Genomic DNA, 18738 nt, shown 5'->3' with positions numbered 1-18738 from the left:
GCTCAAGAGTATAATCATGCTCTTATGATACCTAAATTATCTGCTTTTAAAATCATAGTTTAGATTTTATTTTACTTTTTGTTTTCGTCTACAAGCTTTTGTAAATATGAATATTTTATTTCTTGAAATCTGGCACATTTTAAGCTTGTCAAATAAATAAGTAAATACACAGAGTTCCAAAGCTTGAAACATGTTATTCCTTAAAAGGAAACTGACTTCTGAGTAAGACTAAATTTTTAATTGGATGAAAATACAATGTTGTCATTTCTGGCTCTGTATTAGCATTTCACTTGTTCCTCATAGAGCTAGTGCCTTATATAAAATAGGTTCTCTGTAAATATTTACAAATGAATGAGTAGTTAATGAATGAACTTATTCGCAACTTACAGTCTTGCCTTAAAACATTGCATGCAGGAGGCCCTGGGATTGATCCCCAGCACTGCAGAAAATAAATAAAAGAAAGTATGGACCTAGAAGTACTTCCTTCTTTTACTGTAGTTTAGGGGTTTGCTACCTTTTCTTAAAAGGCCACATGGCGAATATTTTAGACTTTGTGAACCTTGGGGTTTCTGGGGGAGCTATGGTACTCTGCCATTGTTGGAGGAAGGCAGTCACACACCTTGTGTAAACACCAGGGCAGGAGGTTGGAACAAACTTCATTTATAAAAACAGATCATAAGCAGTATCTCAACCACTGTCGTGTTTGCTGCCTGCAGCATGGCCTCTTCAGATGCCCTGCGAGGACATATCCCCGATCAGAAATGGCCTTGCTGGCTGCATCTCAATATGGTGCTGGAAACAGTTAAATACTCTTCAACTTTTTATTCCCAATGACAGGGTACATGGCAAAACTCAACTCAAAACGGATATTAGGCATTAGGCCAGAGACCCTGCACCTACTAGAAGAAAAAGTAGACCAACTCTCCATCATGTCAGCTCAGTAACTGAATTCCTTAACAAGACCCTTAAAGCACAAGAAGTAATATCAAGAATCAATAAATGGGATGATGTTAAACTCAAAAACTTCTTCACAACAAAGGAAACAATTAGGAACATGAACAGAGAACCTACAGAATGGGAGAAAATATTTGCCACCTGCACCTCAGATAGAGTTTTAATCTCCCAGATATATATAAAGAACTCAGAAAATTTAACACAAAAAAACCTCCCAAATAACCCACTTAATAAATGGGCAAAGGAACTGAACAGACACTTCACAGAAGAAGAAATATGATTAGTCAACAAATATATGAAAAAATATTCAATATCTCTAGCAATTAGAGAAATGCAAATTAAAACCACACTGAGAATATACCACTTACTCCATTCAGAATGGCAATTATCAAGAATACAAGTAACAATAAATGTTGGCAGTGATGTGGGGAAAAAGGTACACTCATCATTGCTGGTGGGGCTGCAAATTGATGCAACCACTCTGGAATGCAGTATGAAAATTCCTCAGAAAACCTGGAATGGAACCACCATTTGATCTAGTTATCCCACTCCTTGATATATACACAAAGGACTTAAAAAATTTGCATATCATAGTGACTCAGCCACATCAATGTTTTTAGCAGCTCAATTCATAATAGCTAAGCTATGCAACCAACCTAGGTGCCCTTCAGCAGATGATGGATAAAGAAAATGTGGTATATATGCACAATGGAATATTACTCAGCCATAAGAAGAAATGGAATGATGGCATTTGCCTGTAAATGGATGGAACTGGAGACTATCATGCTAAGTGAAATAAGCCAATCCCAAAAAACAATCCCCAGGCTTAGGAAGCATGGGGATTTGACCAGGAACAAAAGGAGGACAGTACGCTTGATCCATCTTTATAGACGCTACTCACCGAAAGCTAAAGTAAAAATGTCATTCTCAAAAGAGTGTTTTCCACTGCTGGAACTAATGAAAGCATTTGTCTCAGAGGTTAGGCAGGTTTCATAAATGTGAGAAATAAAACATGTCAGAAAAACAGAACTTGTAGCACACTGAAGCATTCCAGGTCCACATTAACACACTACTCTTCAAACACTGTTTAAAGGGACACGTGGACACATATTCACACGAATACATGTATCCTTGCATCTGCAGACTGACCACGAGTTAAAGATCGATTTCTTCTGCAATTATCTCACCTTCTTTACTTTAACATCCCCATTTACTTGTATTTATTTCCATTATCTTTTATTACCTAGACAGAAAACATATATAATAAATATGAAAACACCTCAATTTTAAACTTACTATAAGAATACCTCTCATAGTTTCTAAAAATCCTTACTTTCTCACAAAAATGTGAATAGATCTCATTTTTCTACTCATTATCTAAAAGTAATTGTGATCAATAATAATCTCTATAGTAGCAAATGTGGTGGTGGTTGCTTTTGTTTTAATGGCAGCACCTAATATATATTAGCCATTTATGATTTACTTGGGGCTGTTTATTTTAGATTTAATTTTGTGTAGCAGGCTTATTTGGGTAGCCTTGGTATGGTTTGGAATGTTTTGTATATTTTTGCTCTCAAGTATGGGAGATGAAGTGCAGAGAAGAATAAAGGAGAAAGAAGGGCACCTCCTTGTTTCTGCAGCCCAGTGTCTGCTCAGGTAGATGCCACCTCCTTTGTCACAGCCCCTTGTGGCTCAGGCTGGAAGCATTTTTTCAAAGGCTGGAGAACCTTCCCTCCAGAGAATAGGTTCTGACCCTGCTCAGCAGTTAACTCTAAGTAGGACTTCCAGGAGGAGAGCCAGGACCTGCCCTTCTCTGACCTTTCTTAAGCTGGCCATAAGAGCTAGGTGAGGGACTTCCTAAATGAAATATTCCTCCTAATGCCAAGTCGTTAGATGGTGAAACTGACTTATATTCATCAACTGTCTGGGAAATTATGTCCCACTCTCTGCCGTCACCAGCAGAGAATTTTTCTTTGACTGGAGTCCTTATAAGATGATTCACAATTGATTCATATGATTATTCAATTTATCATATGATTATTCGATTTATCATAGAAACCATTTCATTAAGAGTGAACTTAAAGGTTAGACTTGGATTTGAACTTTCTTTAAATTTTCAATCATGAAAATTCTACAGAATGGTGTTTTTAAAAGATAACATATCTCTTGATCATGAGTGGCTGGTCCTCAAGTATGTGTTGAGCTCAATGAGAAAAAAGATCTCAAAAGATGGACCTGAAGCTTTGCTCCCACTTAGGGACCTGGAACTATGAGCTAAGAAGACAGAGTAAAACATGAATGTGCACCTGTCCACTCCCCACACACACACCTACACACACACGCATACACACATGTAGTCATGTGGACCCACTGTAGGACACAGTGGGTTGAAGTGTGAACTTTCAGCCACAAGCCTGTCATAGTTCATAGAAGGGACACAAGTATTTGGGAAGTATTTGGTGTATTTGGAAAGCTGGGGGAGTGGGCCTGGAGAGTGGGTCACATGTGGCTGGGAGAAGCAGGAGAGAGACATCCCAGGACCAAGGGGGTGGACATTCAAGAAGAGCATGCACTGCTGGACTTCAGTAGAGGGCAGGATACACATGGACAAAGCTGTCTTTTCCTTTAATATTTATGCACAGCAAAAATGAATACCTTTTGTTTTAAAAAGTTCACTCTCATACAACAAGGGCAAGATTATGAATCCTTCTAATATTTTTGAAAGGTAAACTGGTAGTTATCTGTTCTACTAAAAAAGTGTGTATCTTGTGACCCAGAAATTGTTTCCAGGAATCTGTTCTAAAGAATATTCATACATGTGCTCAGGACGTATATGTGTGTGTTTAGCACAGCATTATTTATTATATAAAAACCGAAAGTCTTTTGACTGTCTCTCAGTAGGAAGAATTAAAAGTATTTATTTTAACCATGACACTTAAGAAGAGGAAATGAGAAGGAAGGGAAGGGAGGAGAGAGGGGAGGGATTACATATGGCAGAATTTTACTCCCCTTCATTAAATCTCATTACTTTCAGTATTTCTTTTATAATCTACAAATATTTAAAAATAACTACAAAATGCTAGATTCTTAGAAACCACTATCTAGTGATTTCTGCGAACAAATATTTACTCCCATGTAGAGTATAAAAAAGCAAAAACAGAAACAAACAACAACCATCACCTTTTCCCCTCAGAAATCCCTGCTGACATCCTCTTTTCTTGTCCGATGAAACACCAGCACCTGTCTTTTCTAATGCATTCAACAGGAACTTCTGACCAGCGCCTCCACACCAGACACTGGCTCTTTCCTTAGTCACATTTGCCATTTCTACCTACAATCCCTCTTGCTTTCTAACATGCTGAATAATATCTGCACATCTAACGTCAGTTTAAGTCAGTTTGTGCAACTGTTTGAGAATCTCATAAAACCCAAAGTCAGCGTCTGTACACAGTCTGCCTGTGACTTATCCCAGACACAGGCGTAAAACCCCTGTATTTGACTGTTTTCACAACTATTCCTCTGGTGAAATTTCCTGCTATGTCAGATTTGTCTTGAAGGAATTCCTTCAGAGAGCAAGTATAGAATTCTCAGACAAAAGCATGAAAACTCTGGGTTGAATTCTATTGCCCTGTTCTCTCTTCCCTGTGTTTTTCATAAACATTGAGATGAAGCCGAGGGGCAATGCTAAACATAAAGATTAATACCGGGAAAACAACCCTTGGGTGCTTTTTCAGAAAGCATCGTAAATCTCAATTACATATTTTACAAATGATTCTTGACTGTGACTTTTTATGCAATGGCAATAAAAATGTACATTCTGTAATAAATCATAGTTATAGATACATAATAACTATCTATTTTGTATTACTTTGTAAAGTTTTCTGTTGTTACCACATACAACAGTATGAAATGTAGTTTAACAACATTTAAATCCGATGAATCAATTTTTAGTGGCAATATCAAAGTTCAATTTACATCCTATTATGATTGGAATACAAAGGATATTCTTTCATGATATTTTATGTCCATGTTTAATATCAAGTGTAAAAAGAGATAATTTTAAAAATAGTACAATGTCAATAAAAATATATAGGGAGGGATTTTTAAATATAGCATTCCTTATGTCAAAAACTGAAACATTAGATCTGTGGGGGGATTCATTGTCAATATTATTTTATCAAGACAGGGGCAGAGCTGGCCAGCATAGAAGTCACCAGTGATCAAAGTAATCTCTGGCATTTCTCATCGATATTGAATAAGACTGATTTACAATCCACACAGGGAGCTGATTCCATATCTTATGGTCAATACTACCCAAAGTCAAAGGAGGAAAATCCCATAAAGTAAATAACAGCTAAAATATACAGCATTTCCCCTTGGAAAAAAAAAATACCAGTCCCAAATGTCAATATCCATAGCAGTCTTCTTCAGAAGTAGCTTGGGACTATCTAGAATCTGAAAGAATCAGTGACTCTTTGATTTTCTGCATTTTTGTGAAAGACCCAATTAATTTTTCGGTTCCAGAAAAGTTTTACAAAGATTCCAAGTCCATCACCTTAAATTTGTATAAGCACGAAAAACTCACATTTTAACTCCTGTGAAGATGACAAGGTGTAGTTTTCCCACTTAATATTTTAATAAGAACACATATAAGAAAAACTTTGCAATTTTTTTTTAATTAAGGAGCACTAATAAGGTAAATAGTCTGTATGTCACATATCTAAAACAGAAATTAATGAATGCAAACTTCCAAATTTATTTTGAAAAACTATTGTTTAATTTGTGGTAATTTAGAAAGCAAAATTAAATATTAACACCTTAAAGGGAAGGAGAAAGTAAATTCAAACACTCAGGAGAAATTCACACATGTGGCTACAAATCACATATAGTCCATCCATATGTCTCCTAATGGAATTTTGAATTTAATTCAGATAAGTATAAACCTGAACAAATTAGCTATGTTTCCTCATTTCCTAAAGACTCTTCCATGTCTCACCCTATATCTTGACCACCTGGTTCTGCGTCACAGCAGTGCCTACTCATTTTTGCCGCCACTGTTTCTGTCCCTTGCTTAGTAAAACTGCCTTGCCTCCCAGGCACCCTTCATGTCTAGATCCTTACATCCAACTGACATGTACACCACAGTGGGCCCTCCACATCCGTGCTTCCACAGCCGTGGATTTGACCAACTGCATGTCAAATTTTTTTTTTTTTAATTTCACCTGTACCAAGCGTACACAGACTTTTTATTTAACATTCCCTAAACAACACAGTGTAACCACTCTGTGCAGAGTGCTGACATTAGGGGTTATAAGTAGTGTACACACGATTATGTATCTGGGAGGATGTACACAGGTCATCCATAAACACGATGCCATTTTGCATGAGGCCACTCCATGTAACAACTCTGGGTCACATAAAATGCAGAGGACCAGATCAGGAGCCAGACATCAGCTCCAGAACACCTTGGACTGCAGTGAGCATCTGGCAGGACTGGTTGTTCTTCAACTTCCCTCTTGCTCACAATGTTCTCTGGCTCTAAACTTCAGGACAAGAGTCAAAGGCAAAGATGTCTGATGGATCCTTGTGCAGAGGACCCAGGTATCTGGTTCCTCATCATAATGAGGTTATGGACCAGCCTTTGCGACAAGTCACTGGAATGGAGCAGGCTCTTCATGGCTGACTTCAGAGATCTTGTGAAGTTTGCAGCCCAGGAGCCTGACTCTCCACAACATGAGGGCAGCAACCTTGGCTCCTGATGTGTCTGGCAAGAGACTGGGCAAATTAATCCTTTCTTCTTTCATTCTCCTTGCCTATCAGTTGGGATGACCATACCTTAAGGGTTTGAGGATTCAAAACACAATGGAGGGAAAGCCTTTTGCCAGCTGCCGGTTACGTAACAAGCAATCCATACATAATAGTGGTGGTTGTCATAAGTAATGATAGTAATTGCAAAAATGAAGACTGTCCATTAGACAATTAGTCACTGTCACAACACAGCGCTTATCATTTCCTGGCTTTATCTTTGATTATTATATTTAAATAATAGGGAATTGGTCAACTCTATAGAGCACACATGTTATAAAAAGCATATATTATTTAATTGTCATTTCTATTAGCTATTTCCCAGGGTCCTGACTTATAGTTTGCTTGTTTATGAGCTTCCTCTAATATAATTTGTTTTGGTTGGGTTTAATTTACTCTGGGTGTTTTAAAACTGGACTCTTTCAATCTTATGATTCAAAACACTAGTCAAAAAAATGTCTGATGCTTATTTACTTTTTGAGTGGCTCTTCAGGATGAGTTTTATCATCAAATAACATTCAGCAGGTTGTTTAATCCAAACTGAATGTGTTTTGTTTTTTATCTTACTATACAATTTGTAGAAAATTCACACCACTTGCATTCAACTGTTGTACCAAATATCTCACTTTCTTCAGAAAGATCATGACAAGCAAAGCACAGTGTTTGCTGTGAGCTTGTTCCCAGGTAAGACAGATCTAATGCCCATCACCTGGACAGTGGTCATGTCCACCAGAAACTCCCCAAAGGTAAGTAATGCGACCAAAGCAAGAGTGAGACTGCCTCTCAAATTGTCTTTGAATTTCTTCATTAACACTGATGTGAACTGGAATAAGGTGTGGTGGAGATGGCCACCAATGCGGGAACCTGCAAATCAAGAGAGGTGCTATGGCCCTGCCTCTGCCCAGAGCGCCTGCCTGTGCTCACCTCAGTGCTCAGTGTCCCCACCTGCAGAACACAGCGCCAAGAATCTACCTTCCAGAATGCTGGTCATCCACTAGAATTGAGTGAGATGTGGAGGCCGTCAACAGAGATAGGAGCAAGCTTCAAACTCCTCTGCTTTTCCCCCTCTGGAAGATCCTGAACCTGAGAAGCCAGGACTGCAAACCACAGGGAACTTCACCATCGGACACTGGTGTGCTCATCTGAGGCTTCTGCGTGTCTTCTGACGTGTTCTCCTCAGGTAACACAGTCATCCACCCCTGTTTCGCCAGCTCCCTCAGTCACTGGCACACCATGTATCTGCACCTTTCTGAGTGTGGCTTCCCAGCGACTTCTCAGAGCAACCCTACAAGCAGGTCTGTCACACGCCCCATTTGACAGATGGGGAAATTAAGGCAATTCCTTTCACTGTCACTGATTTCGCGTGTGGCAGATCCATGACCAATCTCCAGAGCTATTCCTTTGAGTTAAGTCAGGCAAACTCTACCACAAAGGCGTCAAAGAAGTCTCCTGCTTATATCAACATGGAGTATGCTGCAGTGAGTAGCATACATCCACCCAGATGTTAGAGAATAACTATTTGAAATTCAACTGCACCCATAAAGCACGGTCACATATGTCAATAAAATAATTTCTTGTCCTAATTTTGGGGGATACATAGTCTTTTCTTTCTAAAAGAATTTTAAAAATAATTTCTTGAAACTGCAGCAGTTTAAGTATCTGCTGAGATATATAATCTCAGGAAGAAGGTATCCATTTTAATCTAAACTGTATTGACCACTTACACATTTTTTCATTATGGTACAAAGTCACATTTCATTATCATACAATGTCATGCAATGATGATGAATTTAATCATCTTCTGAGAAAAACAAGCAAACAGACTCCATGAAGCTTACATAGAAAAGAAGGTCATGAGGACCAGTGAGCATTACCAAGAAAAACAGACAGAATTTGGGAAAAAGAACAACCAGAAAACAACTTCATTTTCTATTGTGGCTCCACTTTCTAAGACAGGACTGGTTATGATGAATTCAAAAGACACACTTTGTTCAGACCATGAGTAAATATTTACAGAGGGCTCCCTATGAGCCAGGGATTGCATGAGGCCTTGGAGACATGAAGATGAAAAGATGCAACTTCCTGTTTTCAAAGAGCTTAAATCTTTGAGAGATAAATGTGCAAATCCACAGTCCCACTACAGTAGGATAACTGCTTTAGTGGGAGCTGGTGGCCCCCAGGGCAATTCCCTGCTGGAAATGGTCCTCTCAAGCCAACTCTTTTTATGAGAAGACTTCCTCTCTCAAAGGGAGGCTAAATGTATCCTTTATTAATGGAATGTAAGCCACAGTGAAGGAAGATGAATCAACTTGAATGTAATTTAGGATTTCAAGTTTAGGCACTATGGCTGCATTTAAAATGGTCAGGGTATGATTTGCTTTAGCAATATGAATTTAAAGGATGAAAGGGGGATTTTTTGCAAAGGGGGATTTTTTTTTTTAACAAGAACAGTTGAGCCCTTGAATGTTGGCCAGTCCTCATAAAAGATGGAGGTGCACCCAATGAACCTCTGAAAGAATGAGCTGCAGACCTGCGTTCTAGTCCTGCCCAGGGTAGGGTTGCTGGGCTGGTTCCAAGCAGCTACCCCATCTATGGGTCTCATCTCCTGTTCCACACAACCTATTTGAATTTTTCAGCCCATGTTCAATACTATATTCTATTATGAAAGCTGCAACTTTGTAGTTCAGTACATAAATCGGGAAAGTAACCTCAATCAATAAAATTCTGCTTCTTTGCTCAGACTCTCTTGCAACATTCTGGCACTCTGATGGACTGGAGGCCAGGGCAGGAGTCTGTCCAGCAGCCATTGGTTCTGATGTCAGAAGGTCTTATGACTGGGTTTGCAGGAAGCCTCCCAGGGTTGACAGGGGCTGATGCTCACTCCTGGCTACAGAACCTCCCATGGTTCAGTTGCCCACTGAGGTGTGAACCACATCAAAAGTCAAGAAATCAGTCTGGCTTCCAAAAGAGCATAACCTCTATTCTGCTATATAAAGATTTGTCTCTTAGGACATGAGTTAAAGTATCTAGAACTCTCTTAAATGCACCTAGGGCCTTGACATTTTAAAGAAAAATAAGTTTGTGAAAAGTGATTTCAGCAACAATTCTCAAAGTATAACATAACTTGTTTAGAATTTCATGGTTTTTGCTTTAATAATGCAATCCATGCAAGTTTAATGGAAGTGAAATAAATACAGTAACATGGCAGGAGCTGATTTCTTTCACTATGCATGTAAGGGCACATTTCAGGAATTAATCAAACAAGACAAGAAGAAATGTATACATCTGGAACATCACAATCATGTAGAAGCCTTCCCCATATAAAGCTGATGCATCTTCATTAGGTATTTCATTAGCTGTTTTCTATTCCAGAGAATTTTTTGGCTCTCCACACTCATAAATGCCTAATATCACAGGTTTTTAAGACTTACCGTGCTAACTAGGGTGGAGTTACAGGAGAACAGAAATCAAGTCTTGTTATCTTTGAGTTAACAACTCTGAACCTTATTCAATGAACACATATTTTTAAGTGCTATGATTAATAATCAAAACAGCCTAAAGTGAAAGATTTTTAACTCTACACAGACACTGTTGAATATACAAACACTTTGTCAGTTGTAGACTATCTTATGATATGGGCATAGATTAAAATTTGCATTTGCATTTATTTTATACTATAGCCCGCTATAACATGAAATATCAGTGATAAAATTACTTTCCATTTCATAAACATTACAAAATAGAAACTGAAAATGTGTTTTATCAGTAAAACAGACCTATCTCGTTAAAGCCACTGTAGCCCAGCTCTTGCCTGCTAAGTCCCAGATCTTCGAGGTCCATGCATTTAAATCCAGGTGGGCACTGGTAGCCTTCTTCTAGCTCTGGTGAGCAGTGTGTATCTGGGATAGCTAAGCTATTCCAGGTTACATTCCTGTGAACGACACACCAAAGTGTTAGAAATTTTGACAATTTCTGTTGATTAAAAAGGAATGACATAATCATCTTCATGAAAAACTGCTGTATAGGGGCACAGATTTAAGATTTATGATTCATGAATGATATTTGGAACTTAATGCCATATCAAACATCCTCAAATGATACTTGATTAATTCTGATAATAGTTCCTTAGAGGAATATTGCTGTAACTGCTTTTGCCATTATAGAATAAAATCCAGATAAGCAAAGAAACAATTTTTTCCCATAGATTTGCATAGAAGAGATATGTATGGGCTGCTAACTTGTCTGGAGATTTCTTGTTATTCACAAAATCCTTGTCCTGCTGTTGGCACAAATGTTACTTCTCCGCTTCTGATCAGTATTAGGTGATCACGGTCATTTACTGTATGGCACAAATCCTGGATTTTATAAATGACACTTAGCCATCTGCTGTGTTCACAGATGTTCAGTTTAGAAAGAAAACCAGTCTACAAAAAGAAAAATTGAAGGAACTGAAGGTCTTGCCTTGGAAAGACAGAGATCAGGAGGTGATTTGGTGATGGCTTTGGGAATGATGGTCATTTAGGTGGAGGTGACAAAAACCCTTCTCTGTCTTTATGGACAGACTGAGGATTAAGCTGATGTAGAAGAATTAGATAGGCAATGACTTTCTTGCTAGCAAGCAAGCTCACCCCACAAATGGAGACTGTGGAATCTCCTAGTGAACTTATAAACAGGCCCCATTGCTGCTGAGACCATCCACATGGACTATGCAGAGTGTAAAGCTGGACTAGACAATTTCACAAGCTTCTAACCCTGTGACATCAATGTTTCTAGGAATTTCCTAAGTTCCTTCAGCTTATGAACAAATTGAGGCTGACTTGCTGGGTGACATGTTCTTTTCTTTAATACCTTTCCACATTCAAGTAGCTACTCCCTTCTCCATATTGAACACACCCTCTAGAGTCTCATAACAAGCTGTGCAATCCCATAGATATTTGATACATAAATACATATGGCTTTATACACACACACACACACACACACACACACTCATCATGCCTGATGATACCTTACCCAGGGCTCAGACATACACAAAGCTCTACAAGCCTTACCCTCAGTTCAAAGACCACATTCATGTTCCTTCAGAGTTTTGCCTTCTTTTAGCTGCAAACCCACTAATTTGTCTACACTTCCAGGGAATAAGTGATTTAATCATTGCTACTTCTAATTACTCTTTAAGCTGACCCTTTAGACCCCACATGCAAAACCAAAGGTAAGATTCCAACTATAGACATTATCACTTGGGCGGGTCAGAAAGATAAGATTTTAGGCAGGCACCTCATTTATGCTCCTCAGTTCCCATTCTTCATGTAGGCCAAATGACCCCTCTTTGCCTTCTTCTAATCTGAGGCTGTTTCAGCTTTGGCACCAATAACACTAGAGCAAAATGGCAACCTCACTCCCGAGCACTGGCTGAGGCTTGCTGGGTTCAACTCCAGCTCTGTATTTATTGACTGTGTGACTTGAATAGTTCCTAAGTCCTAAACTCAGTTTCCTCATCTGTAAAACAGGAAAGTACCATAACTGAAAGCAAACTTAAGATACAGGGAAGATCAGTAGAGCAGAAGCAAGGGAATGAGAGGGAAGGAAGGGGAAAGAAATATGAAGTGACTCTAAAAGAACCCGTGTTGTACACATATGTAAAGGTACCAAAGGAAATATCTCCTTTGTATATATGTAGATATTACTAATAAAAAATAAGTGAATAAAGGTGTGAGAGGAAGACCAGCAGAGTAGAGAAGAGAGAAAAGGGGGAGGGAGGAGTGGAGGAGAGAAGTAGGAATGGGGATTGAAGTAAAATTCCTTGTTTGTATAATTATGTCAAAAGGAATCCAGATATTATATATACATATAATGCTCTAATAAAAAATATAGGCAAAGTTACGAGAGGGTTATATAAAATAAGCTAAGTAATGTGCATGTATAAAAACTATCATGTTTAAAGTAACCAAATAAATGTTATTATGAATACTTAATAATTATAATAGATTGTAGCATTAATCAGGCATGCAAAAGCACAACAGTCATGGATGATCCAAGAAACAGAGAAGATATTTTGTTGGCATGTGATATTGAGGAAGGCAAGGTGAGGTTCAGAGAGGGAAAATGGACTACACTATCAAAATTAATTTGTTAAAATTTTCAGTATTTTTAAATGAACAGGACCAATATTCTAGATAACATTCTATCTACATAGATTGTTGGACTCTAGTGCCAGTCTGCCTGGGCATGAATTCTGGCCCAGCCCCTTACTACATGTGTGACTTAATCTGTATGTCCCTCAGCTTCTTCATCTACCTGTAAGATGGTGGGAAGATACCTACCTCATAGGACTTTGGTTGAAGTGTAATGATTTTTGCTTATACAGACACACAGTGGGTATTTGGTTGGTTACGGATAGTCTGAAATTTGTGGACTACCTAGATTGAAATTCCAGCTCAGGTGCCTGCCATGTTAGTGGCCTCATTGCTAAAACAGGGATGATGACAGCTCCTACTCTGTAGGAGCATTTAGTGATTAAATGGGCTAATGCACCACATCTAGAATAGCACTGGAAATTGAGTTATTCACTCAATAATGGTTAACTTTTACTATTAAGTTTTCATTGATTTATAAATATTGGACTTTTTTCTCTTTCTGATTTTGATTTCTTTTTCTTTCATATTAGCACTGATTCTCATTTCAGGCACAACTCTATTATTAGCACAGATATTTTTCTGAAGGCTTTTGGCTTCAGAGACAACAGATTTGAAACACATTAATTTTGCCAGCATTGAGCCATTAACAGATTCTTATGAGAGACATATTTATTAGATGATTGATTGCTCTGGAATACATGTATCTAAAACCATATGGTAATTCTTATTTTAAAAAATTTGAATAAACATCAGGAATTCAGAATATATATTTGGTATTTATCTTCATTTTCTTGGTTGACAAGAATCTTACAGATTTTATTTTTATTTGTTAAAACTGATTATTTTCTCATTCATTTTTCCTTACATATTCTGGATAGAAAAGATATTTTCTGGAATCAGTTATGTTGAACTGCTGCTCCACCTGGAAAATTCTAGATTATGAGGCTTCCAGTCATCATCAATATCTGCTTAGGCCTAAGTGAGGTTCTCCACCTGCATTTCTTACTCACAGATTCCTTGAAAAAAGTATTGAATTATAATCTCCCTAATTTTATTTTTTAACCAATTTCCAAGATCTTCAAAACACTGCAGTTGCTCTTATTCATTTCTATGTGCTACATCCAATTAGAAAATTTTTCATTTGTGTCTTCTGTGACCTTTTGGCTATGTTCTGCCAAACTGTTTTTGTGGTGGGCAGAATACTAGTTCCCTAAAGATGCCTACATTCTTTTTTTTTTTTTTTTTTTTGTACCAGAGATTGAACTCAGGGGCACTTGACCACTGAGTCCCATCCCCAGCCCTATTTTGTATTTTATTTAGAGACAGGGCCTCACTGAGTTGCTTAGCACCTCGCTTTTGCTGAGGCTGGTTTTGGACTCACAATCCTCTTGCCTCAGCCTTCCAAGCTTCTGGGATTACAGGCATGTGCCACCATGCCTGGCAAGATGCCTACATTCTAATCTCTGGAACTTGGAAGCACAATTGGCCCTCCATATTCCCAGCTTCCATGTGGGATTCAAACACCTCAGATGGAAAATACTATTTTGAAAGGTCACATCTGAACTGATACATACCACCATCTTTCTTATCCCTATGCCAATACAGTATAACTATTTACATAACATGTGTATGGCATTAGGTATGATAAGTAATCCAGAGATGATGTGAGGTGTATAGGAAGATGTACATAGGTTCTTGCAAAGAGTGTACCATTTTATCCAACAGACTCAAGTATCCACAGATTTTAGAATCCTCGGGAATTTCTGGAACCAAAACCCCACAGAGACCAAGGGAATGCTATCTTATTTTACTTAGAAGAAAGTAAATAAAGCTATAGATATGATTCAGGTCAAAAATCCTGAGTTGTGAAGATTAACCTTGATTATTTAGGTTGAAAAGTGGAAAACTTCTCCTGACTGTGGAAGAAAGGTACGAGGCGATTGGACTCTGCAGATTGGACTGTGCAGATGCTTGTTTTATACATTTTTCTTAGGCCAACCTCCTTCTATATTTGGCTTTTATTAGTGTGTGGCTGTGAGTTTTCTCCCTAGCCTTCCTTTCATTTTCTCATAATACTTCTCCCTATGCAATTTCAACTACCATCTCAATATTCTCTCATTATAGATGTCTTTTTAGAGACCCTGAGCCACATACCCAACTGCCTACATTAGACCTATCCATGGGTCACAAAGTACCTCCAGATCATTACCCCTAGAGAACCCAGCCCCCTTCCCCAGCCTTCTCCATCACAACAAAAAGCGCCAACACCCAAACAAATCAGTGAACTTGAGATCCTGAGATCACCTGGACAACCTCAAGAGTCATAACTGCCATCGGTTCTCTGCAATGCACCCCAAGGTACCTCTGAAGCTGTCAGCACTCCCCATCCCTTCCTCTACATGACCCAGTAGCCAGATGTCTAAAGGTCACCTTGTGCCTTGCTCTTGGCTCTTCCCATCCATTTCAAACACACCACATAGAAGACTTTTCCTAATGATCGTGCTACCTTGATAGTGGTGAACTTCAAATGATCAACGGATGTTGAAGGACGTGGCTCTTGCCACACTTCCAACAGCTTTTGCATAACTTTCCCCTAAGTGTTCTGTTTTTCTCCATGTTCTCACAGGAAAACATTGGGTTGTTCCTGCCTCCTTCAGGATCTCTCCTCTATGTGGAAATCTCTCCTTCCGTCTCTGCTCACTAAACTGCACTTTGTAGCCTTCAAAGCCCAGGCTTCCTGTCAGTCTCTCTGGAAATTCACCCTCCAACCTCTATCTGGGTTAGGTTTCCCTGCTGTTACTTCTCAAAGAACCTTTGCTTTTGGTTGCTGACACTTAAAACAAGTGCAATTCATGTTCTTTTGGTCATCTGTTTTGTGGATGACTCCCAACTCAGCTGTTCCACATAGTCCTGGACACGTAGTGTGTGGTATTTAAATTTATGGATCAACTTGGTTAGACCACAGAACCTTGTTTTTTGGTAAAACTCCATTCTAGATGTTGTGGTTAAAATAGTTTGGAAATGTGATTAACATGTAAATGAATAGACTATGAATAAAACATGTTTTTGTCAGCTTTTTGTCACAGTGATCAAAATAACTGACAAGAACAACTTAGAGGAGAACAGTTTATTTTGGCTCATGGTGTCAGAGGTCATATTCATGGTAGTCTGACTCCATTGCTCTGGGCCTCAGGTGAAGCATAACATCATGGAAAGAAGCTCAGGACATGGCAGCAGGAAGCAGAAAGAGAGAAACCCCAAACGTATGCCATCAGGGACCTACTTCCCCCAGCTACACCCTATCCATCTAGAGCTTCCATACAGTTAATCATTCAAGTGCATTTATCCACTGATTAGGTTACAGCACTCATCATCCAGTCATTCACCTCTGTACATCTAGCATTGTCTCACATGAGCTCTGGGGGACACCTCACACTGAAACCATAACAGCATATTATCCTCAATAAGGTGAGTGGGCCTCATTTTATCGTTGAACACCTTGAGGGAAAACACAGGTCTACCAGAGAGAAAGGCATTCTGCCTTCAGACTGCTTTTGGACTTAACCCTGAAAGAGAAATACCTGCCAGAATCTCCAGCCTGCCAGCTCACCTTGAATACGCTGGTCTTGCCAGGTCCCATAACTGCATGAGCTAATTCCTTAAATTTCTGTGTGTGTGTGTGTGTGTGTGTGTGTGTGTGTGTGTGTGAGAGAGAGAGAGAGAGAGAGAGAGAGAGAGAGAGAGAGGAGCCAATAAATAGTTATGTTTCTCTGAAAAACTCTGCCTAACACAGTAGGTGCTTCATAATTATTTTCTGAATAATGAATTAAATTGTCTTTCTACCATTATTTAGTTATATGGTAAATTTATCTATTTGTAAAGCAATTACAGAAAGAAACTCTTCAGTAACTGCATCCGATTTGTATGTGGTTTTTGTTTGTTTGCTTGTTTTTTGTTTTTAGTATGATACTTACATTTTGGCATGAATTTTTAACATTTTAAACTTCTGGCTTTAGTAGTTTCCACATTTAAAAACAAGTAGTGGAATCCCTCTGTGTAGTTAATTGATTTTCAAAAGGCTTTAATTATCCTCCTGGCATATGGCTTTTTAAAAAATTCTTCACAAAATATCCCATTTACAAATAACAATGACTAGGAATTTGAGAGCTAAGAAAATTTGCTCTGAGCCTGTTGCTAAAATTGTTTATAATAACAGCTCCAAATAATAACTCAGGACTACAGTTCTATAGTTTTGAAATAACCATTAATCTTAGTGGCACAGAGCATTGAGTTATATACTGGAAACCAAGAATTATCATCTCATTTCAGTGTTTAACCAACTTAACTACCTTGGGCAACTCACTGTAACCATTAGAGCCTCAGTCTCTTCATCTGTAGAGTGAGAATGTTTCAGCAACTTAATAAACAACTCCCAGAATGATCTCATCACACTTCCATATGAAAGAAAATGGAAATAATTAGAGGAAACCATGTGCCCAGTAAGCCCACACATGCCTGGTGTGGTGCAGGACGATGTACAGTTCTAGTACCCATAAGACCAAGTGCTGAATGTGGCTCTAGACTTTATGAGCAAGTTCTCTTTGCTACAATGCTATCTATCAAACAACTGTCATTGCTCCTTGCAATACATCTAGTGCTGACCTTTTGTAATTCTTCTCACCAGTGACCAGTCCCTGAACTGTGCTTAGGATTATTTAGTCTTTTTTTAGAGACAGTTTTTCCTATATTCTCTGTGGGGCCATTTTATTTCATTTGAATACCTGTTTATTCATTCAGAATCATTATTGTGACATTCCTGTGCCACACAGCATGCTAGGAATGGAGATGTGTAGGAATATATTTTCCTTTTAGGGCTTCATTGCTCCATGTGAGAGAGGAAAGGTCACAAGACGGCACAATGCTGCTTTAGGAGCTATGATAGGTATGTTCCAGGTGTTTCTAAAGTGCTGTGACACACCACAAAACGTGGCCATGTAAGGTGGGTACGGAGCACCTTCAAGGAAGGCTGCCGCTTGGAGTGACTGCTATGAAAGGACAGTAGGCACAAGTTCCAGAGATGGACTACACATGCCACTCTGGAATGGGAGTGTGGAAACCTGTGAATACATATGTCACAGTTGTATCTGGAGTGTCCCCAGGAGCTCATGTGTTGGCAGCACGGTACTCAATACAGCAGGGCTCAGAAGGGGCTCTGACCTCATCAGTGGATTGATCCATTTGATGGAATAATCCATTGAGAACCAAATGGACAACCGGGAGGTGGGACTATGTGGAGGAAATAGGTCACTGGGTTGCACCCCAAAGGGGTAGATTTAGTCCCTGCCCCCTGCTTCTTGGCTGGCCATATCCTGAGCTGCTTTATTCTGCCACCCTCTTCCACCATGATGTCCTGCCTCACCTCAGACCCACAGCAGTGACCTCAACTGACCATGGACTGAGGCCTCTGAAACCATGAGCCAAAATGAACTTTTCCTCCTCTGAGTTGTTCCTGTCAGGTTTTGGTTACAGCAATGAAAAGCTGGGTAACACAGCATATACGGGTACACGGGAGGAAGATGAGGGCAGACAGAGACGCCTATTACCCACTCACTGAGAGCTATGGCTAGTCAGTGTTTTTGTTTTGTTTTTTTTCAGGTTGTAAACCAACAGGTATTGCCATGCCAAATATTTTTTTTTTTTTTTTAGAGAGAGAGAGAGAGAGAGAGAGAGAGAGAGAGAAAGAATTTCTTAATATTTATTTTTCAGTTTTAGGTGGACACAACATCTTTATTTTTATTTTATGTGGTGCTGAGGATTGAAGCCAGCACCTAGCGCATGCCAG

At 39.0% G+C, this 18738-nt stretch overlaps 1 protein-coding gene across 1 annotated transcript in view; it reads right to left on the bottom strand.

The window, feature by feature from the left end:
• The window catches only part of NALCN (sodium leak channel, non-selective), a 288158-nt gene that overhangs the window by 237564 nt on the left and 31856 nt on the right, over positions 1 to 18738 (bottom strand). Inside the window, exon 6 of the mRNA XM_081302231.1 lies at positions 10536 to 10690. Within this exon, the coding sequence (XP_081158357.1) occupies positions 10536 to 10690 (155 nt within the window). The remainder of the gene's footprint in view (positions 1 to 10535; positions 10691 to 18738) is intronic.

This window comes from Spermophilus citellus (assembly GCF_964194105.1).
Source record: "Spermophilus citellus genome assembly, chromosome: 1".
NCBI classification, from domain to species: Eukaryota; Metazoa; Chordata; class Mammalia; order Rodentia; family Sciuridae; genus Spermophilus; species Spermophilus citellus.
Note: the sequence above shows the minus strand (reverse complement) of the source record. Positions and strands in the feature narration are given on the sequence as shown.